The sequence below is a fragment of the Chinchilla lanigera genome, unplaced genomic scaffold (assembly GCF_000276665.1).
Source record: "Chinchilla lanigera isolate Chin_1 unplaced genomic scaffold, ChiLan1.0 scaffold00011, whole genome shotgun sequence".
Lineage (NCBI taxonomy): Eukaryota > Metazoa > Chordata > Mammalia > Rodentia > Chinchillidae > Chinchilla > Chinchilla lanigera.
In genome coordinates this window covers 1,197,094-1,208,883 of record NW_004955412.1, presented here as the reverse complement: position 1 = coordinate 1,208,883, position 11,790 = coordinate 1,197,094, and the positions used below count along the sequence as shown (strand labels likewise).

The 11,790-nt window shown below is 35.3% G+C and overlaps 1 protein-coding gene across 1 annotated transcript in view; it reads left to right on the top strand.

The window, feature by feature from the left end:
* Ccdc82 (coiled-coil domain containing 82) overlaps positions 1–11,790 on the top strand; it is a gene marked incomplete at its 5' end in the record, with an annotated part of 30,189 nt that continues 18,399 nt past the window's right edge. Inside the window, 4 exon segments of the mRNA XM_005377958.2 lie at positions 1–330; positions 1,312–1,412; positions 3,544–4,265; positions 4,728–4,923. Of these exon segments, the coding sequence (XP_005378015.1) occupies positions 3,558–4,265; positions 4,728–4,923 (904 nt within the window).

Sequence of the window (11,790 nt, the reverse complement as noted above, 5' to 3'; positions counted from 1 at the left end):
CGAGGCTGAGCGGGAAGCGCCGACGCCCGCGGATGGCGTCCCGGGCGGGTTCGGCGTCCCGGCGGCTTGGTGCGATGCCAGCTCTCGGAGCGGACCGCGCCTGTCTCGTCGGGTAGCGACGCTGCTCCGAGCGGGGCGGGCGTTTCCGTAGGTGTTGGGCAGCTCTTTGGTTTATTAATGACTACTCTCCAAATCTCCTTGTGAAAAAGTAAATCAAGGAGGAGTGACGTTTCACGAGTGAATGGATCCCTCGGGACAGTTTCATAAAACGGCCTGGGATTCCACTGCCCTTCAAATCTTAAACTACTGCTGAGGTTGTTTGTACAGCAGGTAGATGATTTCTGTACTAAATCTTTTCTAAGCTATGAATTAATGTCAAAAAGACATCAAACTACTTTAAGTGTAGAATTACTGTGAGAGGAAAAACAAGCAATACGGATTATCACCATTAATTTATATTCTTTGGCAGACAACATAGATAGTATCATTTTATGTGATGTTAACCATAAAGCACAGAGGTGTGACAGTGTTGATCTTCACTTCCTGCTTTGTTTGGAGTCCCTTTGTTTTTCTTTGCCTAAAGATAAGATATTACAGAGCGCTTGATTAAAATTCTCATTTGAAGAAATTGAGTATAATTGAGCCTGTACAGAAATTACATCTATTTGCCTGGATTGTTTTTTGTGTGGATTCTAAAAACTTCTCATTTCTTTTCATTTGTCTCTAGGTTGACTCACTTTGTTCCTATCATCCTGCTTCCCTCCCCAGCTAATATACTAAAGATACAATTTAAAAGAGGAACCAACCATGTTCAAATGGTTCAACCATGTTCAACCATTTCCTTTTTCAGTAACAGAAAATTTCACCTTACTTACTGATGCAAATTGCAGTTTGGAAATACAAGAGACAATCTGCCAGTTGGCCAAATGAAATTGATATATTTAAATACAGTTTGCCTGCGCAAGCATGCACTTTCTAGTCTTTGAGAGTAAATGTTTTTCTCCACACCGCCTTTCTGGGAAACTTTACTTTTGGGCTCACTGAAGACTACCTTAAACGTTGTAGTCAGTGTCATCTGTAAGAATGGTACAGGGAAGTCTGCAAATTTTCATCTCCTTTACACATTCTCTTCTTGTCTACTTGATGATTTTCAGAAGTCTGTGGCCTAACTCGTGCACTATAATTCAGTGTAAAATGCATGTTTGTAAATTCTGTTTTAAGCAATTTTGATGGTAACTTTCTGAAACTAAAATTAGCATGAATGAGACATAAAATCATACTTCAAACGCTTAATTTTTACTACCTGTACAGATATGTTATTGGCAGCAGTCCTTGTACAGCCCTGAACGTGGAATCAGGAGACCTGGTTTGCAATCCTTGCTGTGTCACTAACAAGCTGTGTGTGACCTTTGGTAAGTCATTTAAACTGTACATGCTTGGCTTTGATATTTATAAATGAAGAGAGAGGTGTCTTCCTCCCAGGAACATTTTCAGGATTTAAAAATAAGTATGAAAGTACACTGACAGTAATACCGGGGATTTATTTTATATTTTAACTGTGTAGTCATAGGGCTGTTTAATAGTATGATATTCTTAATTTTTTCTATCATTATCATGGTAATCATTTATCATACGATAAGTACCTGGGTTTTGAACATGTTACTGTTTTGTGAGATAATCATCTAATAGACATGAATCTCTGGGTACTAATGAAGTCATCTTTCACTGTAATGTTTTTTACTGTCCAATTTCGTTTATTGTATCTAGTGAAAGCTGTAATTGTACTTGTTATCATAAGTGCTTTTATCATTATTTCTGCCAATTCAGACACGTTTACTAGAAAGCAGTGTGGTATACACAAACTATACTATACTTTCAAGAGTAATATAGGTATTTCTAAAGGGGTACTTTTGATTACACAAAATTTTCGTCTTTATTAGTTTTAAAATAAGACTTCATGCAATATAATTTCAAGTATATCAGACTGTTTAATCTATTGACTAGAGTTTTTAGATTGCTATTACAATACTGATTATTTCTTATAGCGGTTACTGTCATAAAGCTATACTTAAATGTATACTATAGAGCTAATTTCTGGTATATAATCTTGCAAATCCTGTTCTGATTTTAAATTAGGTATCATCATTGTAAGCAGGCACGTTACATTATAGATATATTACAATATACATAATAAAATGATTGGTATCCTTTCACCTCTCCCAGTTAATCATCTTGGGAAGCTATAAACTTGGCCCAGTCGTACTGTCATTGCTCAGAGTATGTCAAGCACTTTAAAAAATATCTTTAATAATAGTTAATATTCATTTTACAAAAAAATTTATTTCTAGAAACTGCTAACTGTTCCTTATTCCTGAGACAGTGAAGTGATTTTGAAATCACTCTTTTGAATGAAAAAAAAAGTGTGATTACTTTTTAAAATTTTTGTTTTTATTGTGTACTCTGGTTTATAGAAAACCTCCAAGAGTATGCTGTGATGTAGAGGGAATACTGGAATAATCAGCTTGAAAAGATGACTTCTTTAAATATATAAGCTCTTATATATATATCCTTAGGTCATTACATTATGGTCATACTTCTCTTCTTTAGCAACCGGAGAAGTACATAATGTGTTAGTGATTTTCTAGTTATCTTACCTGTCATTAATTGTTCCTTGTTCGTATATATGTGATAATTTTAATGGAATTTAACCTTTTAAAATCAGAAACTGACAGCCTTTTTTTCTCTTCCCAATATCATGCTCTGCTTTGCCGTGAAATGTTTTGTGTTTTTCAGCTGACTATATTATTGGATTGTTAGTACGTTTTCATTGTATTATATTACATCTTTAACCTTGAGTAGTTTAAAGCCACTTCCATTCTACTAAGGTATATGGAGGTTATAATTTTAGTGGGTAGTTTCTGTCTCGATATTGTACCACTTTCCTTCTTGGTTGATAACTACATTATAACTTTCTTATAAATTGACTAATCCTTTATAGTTCATGTCATTTGCTGTTCACCGTCCTTCTTTGCCTAGAGGATGAATCATCCTGGTAATTCACTCTACTTTCCATCCTTGTCTTTTTTCTAGCCTGAAACTTTTTCTCACTACCTTCTTAGTAACACTTATTTACTAAACATAACATTCTTTATCAGTAACAAAGTTTTGCCCTGTTTTTGTCTGAAATACCTTTTTTTATTTCTAATTTGGAACAAATGAATACCTTGAATTTTTCTTAATTATATATTTGAATGTTTTAGTGTTACATACAATTTTCTGAAGGACACAGACCATTTTTCTGTGTATCCCTTTCAACACAGCATATACATACCATAATTCAGAACACATGTACCTGCAACTGTCTTATAGATAGATGTTCAATGAATTATTCATTGAGTAACTTTTACCATCTCTACTCACAGATTTCATGAAAATTTACTTCTGTGAACCATTTAATAAAGCAAAGTAAATATAACGTTTACTGTATATGCATTCATTGCCTAGTTTGGTTGTCATTGTATTCCTAATAACTTTACTTTGTAGAAGCTTAAGTGAAAATGGAACATGTTAGAAGACATGAAACAAGATCACATTCTAAAACTCAAATGCCTAAGCAAAAATCTCGAGTTGATTGGAGGCGGACCAAAAGAAACAGTATCTCACAATTATTTGATAGTGAAGAAGAGCTTGATAGCAGTGAAGATCTAAGTAGCGATGAAGAGCTTCATAGCGATGAGAGTGTTGACAGTGAGGAAGAGCTAGATTGTAACGAGGGGCCTGATGGTAATAAAATACCAGAAAATGAAACAGAAATTAAATTAACCAAAGTTGAAAGTGGAGGAAGCAGCAATACGCAATTCATTAACACCGGTGACAGTTCCACACATGAAGAAGAAATAAACAATCATAGGTCTGTTGACTTAGATTGTGAAAAGGATCTGAGTCAAGAGGATGATACCAACAAACACACTGCACCAATCATAGAGGAAGATTTAGAAGAAGAACAAATCAAACGAGCAAAAAGAAAAAAGCTAACTTCTGTAATGGATGACAGTGACGATAGTGATGACAGTGATATCTTAGCTAGAAAAGCAGGTGGTAAACGTCCACGTAGAGTGGTTGAAGATGAGTGTTCTTCGGTGGAAATGGAGCAGAGTAATCCTGAAAAATCATTAGCTGCTCGAAAGCGAGAACAGCTGCAGAAGCTGAAGGAGCTCTCCAGGCGAAGATCTCGCCAGAGAAGCAATAGTTGCAGAGATTCTGAGGTGCGTTACAGTTTGTTGGTTTTGTTACTGTTTTTAAATTTTTATTTGAACTATTCTTATAAAAATCAAAGTAATGATTCTGTTCTATTTCTTGGTAAGTCTGCAGGTTTTTATTCAGTTGTCTGTGAAGGTTTGATTGCACTATTACGTATATTTTTATATGACCCTCAGTCCCTTTCTCTTTTTTAAAATTGCACAACTATTTGTTGTTTTGGATCATCTTTTTTTGTTCTTTCTTATATTTTTGATGTCCATTTTAAACATTTCATATCGCTTAAGGAGTGCTCTTCCTAATTTCAAAAGTTCAGCATGTAACTTTTCAAAATTCCTTAATAAGCTTAAAATAGGAACTTAATTCTGTGGATCATGTTTTTCTGCTTTTGGATTTAATCTTTTAATATCATATTCATAATGGCTATTTTAAAGGCAAAATTTGATATGCATTTATTTTCATTTAATTAGGACTCTGAAAAGGAATCCTGTCCAATTGGTGATGAAGATGAGGAGGAAGAGGATGATTCTGAATATGATGAAGATGGAGATGATTGTACTGTTGATGACTTTGTACTACAGGATGAATGTGATGAAGTGAATGAAAGTCAACAAGAAGAAAAATTGACCACCTCACACCTGAAATTAGTGAAACAGAATTCTCTGTGTAAGTTAAATACCAGACCATGTTTTATGACATTCTAATAATTATAGTATATCAATTATAATTACAGTATACCAAATCACTCTTTTAGTATCTTGTTCTGAGTCACTAATTAGGAACCATGGTTTCATTTTCAGATAACTTAAATTTGTCAGTCTACCAGTTTATTCCAGTAGTCTCATGAACTCTTCTCACACTAAAAATTATTGTTCCCAGCAAGCCTTTGTTTCTGTCATGCTAGTAACACTTAGCAGTGTAGAAATGCAAAACTGAGAAACTTAAAATACGTTTATTCATTTAAGATTAATAAATTCACTCTGTTGGTATAAGTAGCATTTTATAAAAATACCTGTTTTCTCCAAGAATGAGAAAAAGGACGTCGTTTTACATTCTGGCAAAAGACCTTTGATGTCTAGCTTATTAGAAAGCAGATGAATTCTTATATCTGATTTATTGCAGTCTGTTGTGACATTATTTTGGTTGAAGTATATGAAAACAGTTTTGTTTTATACAGCCAGCTGCAAAAGGAAGGACTACTTTAATAGTGTTTTCAAAATAATTATGGATATTCTCATTTGATATAAAACATCAGAATTGGATAAGTGACATTTTCCTAAAAGTTAACTATGATGTGTAGTCTGAAACCATATAAATGAACTTTTAACATTAATATTACAATTCATTGGGGATATCGTGCAGTTTGAATGGGTATTTTACACATGCGTGATTTTGTAACACATTAGTCATTTGAAAAATACTCATTGAGTGGGTTATGCAGATTCTCCAAATGTTGATGCATTTCACATTTATTAATATTACCACCATTGTCACTGGACTATTTCTATAGTATCAGGAACCTGTCAGGTATACAGTGACACATACAGGTTTGTCAAAATTCCAATTTCCACATAAAACTTCATTTTTTTTTTTTTTTAATCATTGGAAACAAATACTGTGAGGTCTTTAAATAATAGCTCACTTTTTTTTAATAAAATGTCTGAAAAACATCCAAATCTGAATAACTGTAATTTGCCAGTTATTCTTTGAAATAAGATGTTTCACGAGAAATGATACTTTGCCACATCACAATAGCACAAGTACTTAGCCTCAAAACAATCTTTGTAATTTGGTAAGCAGCATAAGCATTTTATGTGTATTTCTCACTTAATTCCAGAGGGTCCTAAAAACATGCATACTTAAGGTTTAACATGTAATAAAATTAATTTTTATTCCTTATCGAATACATCTTTAAGTGAAAGGGTTGTGTTTACGGTGAAGCCCCGCAGTCATGACTACAGTAATGACTAGTAGTTTGGTGCTTCTGCTGTTTTAAGGAGCCATCTTCTTTATGTAGTGTGCTTGTACAGTGTCAGTGAAAATGTCTGAACCAGTGGATGAATAGTGCCTTCATGTTACTGCTTTGACATCACAGATTTCTCTAACTGGACTTGCAGACTGCCAGGGATCTGTAGAGCACACTTGGAGAATTACTGTTTTGTCAGGCTTTTTGAAGCCTCATGTAAACAGTGAAGCCTATTAGAAATAGGAAATTACAATCTTCTATATTTTCACATAATTAATTAAAGTACAATAATAGACCTGAAATTTAGGATGTATTTATATATGTATTATTTGTCTGATCCCTATATTTATACATAAATTAATATAAAGATGGTATTTGTGAATTTTACAACTCTGGTAGAAAAAGACTGGTGGAAAGAATTGTGTATATTTTTCTTCAAGAATGCATCCTTTCCAATACTATCTTAGAAAAGGCATATATACTAAAATTAAGTATAACTGACTGTGGTTTCAATCCCACAGTTGATAGTTAAATAGATCGTGCTGAGTCAAATTTCAAGAAATAGCCCTATTAGAGATGTAGTTACTAGGCATCCCTATACTATGAAATTAATGACTTCCTTCCATATATCAGTAGAGTAATAATTCACCTGCTATGTGGACATTTAAATTACAAGAGTACTCAGGGTGGTGGTGCATGCCTGTAATCCCAGCATTCAGGAGGCTGAGGCAGGAGGATTACTGTGAGTTCGAGGCCAGCTTGTGCTATGTGAGTTTAAGGCCAGCCTAAACTATATAGTGAGACCCTGTCTCATAAAAAAGATACTCAGGAGGTGTATCCCATCATTCTGTATTATGTATCTAGAATGTGATAAAACATTTGCTGAGAGATGCCTGCTCATATTCATTTCTGCTGAAAGTCTAGCATATGGAAACTGCTTCAACTTTCTTCTTTAGCCTGTACCTCCACAATTACTTTTTTGTGGCAGTTTTGGATTTATAGAAATAGTAAATGGGAAGTACAGAGAGTTTGTATGTTCTCTCACAAGCAGTTTCCTTTATTACAAACCCTTGCTTTAATTTGATACCCTTTATACCTAGAGTTGGGCCAGTATTGATACATTATCAATAATGTAGGTCATAGTTCTTAGTGTTGTACCTTCTATGGATTTGGACAAATATAAAATGGCATGATTCCTCCATTACAGTCTATGTTATGGCTTGTGTTTAGATGTCCCCCCAAAGCCTCATGTAGTCATAGATGGGGCTTCTTCAGAAGTGACTGTATCTGGAATGTGGGATGCTAGAATTGATCTAGTACAGTACTAGGCTCCAGGGCACAAGCATTAAAGTATGAGTACCACTTGCCCTTAGTAGTCTGGATAAAAGAGACAGAAAGATGCTGTGAAGGCCCCTTATTGCTTCTGCTGCCTTGTGGGTGCCATGAACCGTTCTTCTTTGAGAGGCCCCTCTGTCAAGGCTCCCCAGCCTCGGAGCCAGCCAGTTATGGACGGAAACCTCTGCAAATCGTGAGCTAAAGAGACCTGCTCCCTTTTACTGGGTGTCCGGTATTTTGTCCCAACAACAAGAGAAAAGTAGCTAAGACACACTATAATAGTTTAACTTCCTAAAAGTTTTCCTTTTCTATCATTGCCTCCCTCCCTCCCTCTGAACCTCTGGAAAACCACTGATGTGTGTGTGTGTAGTTTTGCCTTTGATAGAATGTCATATAGTTGGAATAACACATAATTTGACTTTTCCTATTGGCTTCTTTCATTTAGCGTTATGCATTTCATGATAGCTCGTTTCTTTTTATTGTTGAATAATATTTCATTATATCTGTTTTCCAGTTTGGTTATCCATTCACCTGTTGAAAGACATCTTGATTACTTCCATACTTCACAGTTATGAGTAAAGCTGCTATGAACATTTGTGTACAGGTTTTTCTATGCACAAAAGTCTTCACCTCATTTGAGTAAATACAAAAACAGAGCTGTAAGCTTTTAATACTAAGTATCTTTACCTTTGGAGAAGATGTATCTGATTTTTTATACAGTAGGTTTTATCTTGTGTGTTCATAATTACACCTGCTTTTATCATCCACTCAGTTTTCTTTATTTTCAGCTTCCAAATCTTTATCCTTCTAAGCTGTTTTTTCCTTCAGTCATAATCAGGTTTGTGCCTTTCCTTTGAGTTGGCATGTTCTACAAACCATAATTCTAAATCATATTTTTTGATCCTGCTTCTCAGTAAAAATGCAAAACACTGTACTGTGTATTTGGTATCCATCAATTCAGTGAAGTTGTTCTTGTCAAAGTGATTGATAACCTACTTACCAGTATACTCTTCGGTTCTTACATTAACCTCGTATTACTATATACCTGAGATAATGGAATTTAAGCAGTTCTTGATTTGCTAGGGGATTCCTTTCTAAGAGTTGCTATAAGTTAATTATTATAAAATCAAAATATATTTTCTCGTTCAAGTAATATTCTGTATGATGAGTAGTGAAACACACTGTGTGGTCTGGATTGAGTTATAATTAGACCAGTGTTCTCCGATTCGTGTGCTAAAGATAGTATATACAGGTAGAGAGGAAGAAGATCCTGGCTTGTGGATACTGAAGGTGATATGCTTTAGTACCTTCTCATGTTTACAGTGACAGGAACTGTAAGCAGAGAGGAGGAGAGTACATTTCAGTCCCTAGTTCCTCGCTAAGTACTGGAAGTTAAACGCAGGGAATGTCACTGTGCTGTCCCTCCAGCAGACAGAATCGCTCGGTCACCACGACAGAGCCGGCCCTGAGAATAGCTGTCATTTGCGTTAAGTCCCGAATCTTGCGGCTTTCCCTTTTGTTCTGTGAGAAGGGAACAGCAGTGGTGAACTCATATTGCAGCATAAGGTAAAGGTGAACTCAGAGGAGGAAAATTTCTGTGAAAAATGTTTGATTAAAGGAAACTGAAGAAAACTTTGTAAAGCATTTCCTTTCAATCTACGAAAAAGCAGTAGAATGTCATGAGAAAACAGTTGGGTTAAAGATAGCTAGCTGAAAAGAATTTCCAGAAAATTAAAAATATAAAGTCAGAAATAAATCTATATTGGAAGCAATAGAGAGAAAAATTAGCAGTACAGAAAAGCTCATCGGTGATATACAGGCTAAAGCTGAGAACTTCTCATGCAAACAGGAAACAGCAAGAACACGGTAACTTATGGAAGAAGATAAATTATGCGTAAAGGAATAGAAGACCCTATTTCACAAATTCCTGAGGATCTAGTATACAGAACAAGTGGAAATCTAAAAAAAGAAAGTTTTATAAATTTTAGTGTGATTGGTGAAAGAATTACTTGAATGTAAGTATGGTCAACCATATTTTTAGATAGGAAAACATTCTGGAGTTACTTTCATCACACAAGACACCTGCTTATACGGGTGAAAGAGACATTCCTTATAAATTGATGCAGATAACTTTGCAAGTAGATCTATGAAGGAACTATTTTTCTGATAAAAATAAAAAGACCTAACCATTCTTTTTAGAACTATATAAAAATCATCTATTAACAGTCATCTTAATATGCTACATTAGTATATCAAAAGAGGAAAAATTCATATAGTTTCTTAAGATTGTAAAAGGGTATTTGATAGCTTTCAGAGTCCATACGCACTTTAGCAAAAGCAAGTATATAAAAATTAGTAATAGGAGCATATGTCCTTCACATGGCAGTATTTTAAACCAAGAGCCAACATCATAGTTATGTTAAGGGTCATGGAAATATTCCTTTTAAAATGAGGTATTAAGATGTAGTACGGGCATGCTGGGGATTTAGCTCAGCGGCACAGCGCCTGCCTGGCAAGCACAAGGTTGTGAGTTTGATTCCTGGTACCGGAAAAACAAAAAAAATGTAGTACGGTATTGTTTTTACATTTGTTCTGAGTCTTTTAAATAATACAATGAGCTATGAAAGCAAAACAAAAAATATAAGTACAGATGATTTCCAATTTATACTTCTACCTAAGCTATTTTGACTTTACAGTGATGCAAAAGTTAAATGCATTCAGTCGAAATCCTAGTTCGAATTACGATTTTTTCCCCCCCTGGGCTAGTGATAGGCAATGTGATGCTCTCTTGAGATGCTAGGCGGCAGCATAAAGCAGCTCCAAGTCATCCCCAGAAAAACAAGGTTAAACAGCCGGTCCTCTAGTGTACTGTGTTACTGAGCTATGATGTTCAGTAAATTAGGCGTTTTCTTGTTTTTAGTGTTTCTTTCTTTCCAGTGCTAGAGATTGAACCCAGGGCCTTACCTGTACCACTGCCCCAGGCTGGTTGTATTAAATGAGCTTTCTTTTTACTTTCTTTTTTTTTGCAGCAGGAGTCAAACTCAGGACCTCGTACTTGCCAGGCAGGCACTGTGCCACTGAGCTATATCCCTGACCCTAAATGAGTTTTCAATTTAGGATATTTTGAATTTAGAATGTCATCACCCTGTTGTAAGTGGAAGGGTATCTGTATTGACAAAGACATTTTTTGTATATACTATGATGTGTTTTTATGTGTATATAAAGACACCCACATAAACTATAATTTTCTCACTTATTTAACCAAAGATACAAAAGAAAAGGGATATTAGTATTTTGAGAGGAGGGGTTGTCTTTCCCCAGTGGGTTCTGTTTATATGGAGGGGAAGGTCACATCCGTTGGAGTGGAAAAGTGAGTCAGATTTTTGTTCTGCTTCTTCCTACTTCTACTGGGCTACTCCTTCATTCCAAAAGAAAGTACATCCATACTCTATGTACTTCTGTCTAAGTGAACATTTATAAACTTTGGTTCAGTTCCTTAGATAGTCTTAACTAAGATCAGAATCGGGAGAGAAACAGGGACAGTGCCCAGGAATCCCTTCACCGTATGTGTCTTCAGTTCTGTAGTGCCCCAGAAAACTCCTCTCCCACAAATACTCAAGAAAATTGAACTTTTGAAATTAGTAAGAGATCTCAGAAGAATGACCAGAGTCAAAATAATTATAGAAAACTCTGGTTCTCTTGAATACAAGCAGTAAATACTTAGAAGGTATAATCAGGAAAAATTGCACGTACACCGGCAAGTGTCTAATCCTAATCTTAAGAAATGTGGCTTTCTACGTGCAAAAATAAACTTTACTCTGAAAGAAAAAACAAGAATAAATGGGAGAGACAGCATAGTTCTGAAAGTTCCTTTGCATAATACAGAAGTTGTTTCTTCTGAAGTTAACTTTTCCCTTTTTATTAATATGTGTTGTGACACACAAATACATTCCTTGTGGGGAACTGGCACACACATCATCTCTTGATCCTTTTACTTCCCCTCAGCCTCCCCTCCCTCCGCTCTCCTTGCATCCCCAGACCCCCTTCCTGTCTCCAGTCTCCCCATTTCCTATCATCTGTATCTGACTTCACTTTTTTATTTTAAAGAGAAAAAAACAAAATTTCAAAACCAGACAATAGAAGGGTAATGGTTAATTGTGTATTGTTATCTTTAAATCAGTTAGTCAGAGTACAGCACAGCAGCATTTAATTGTCCAAACAATATTAGCACA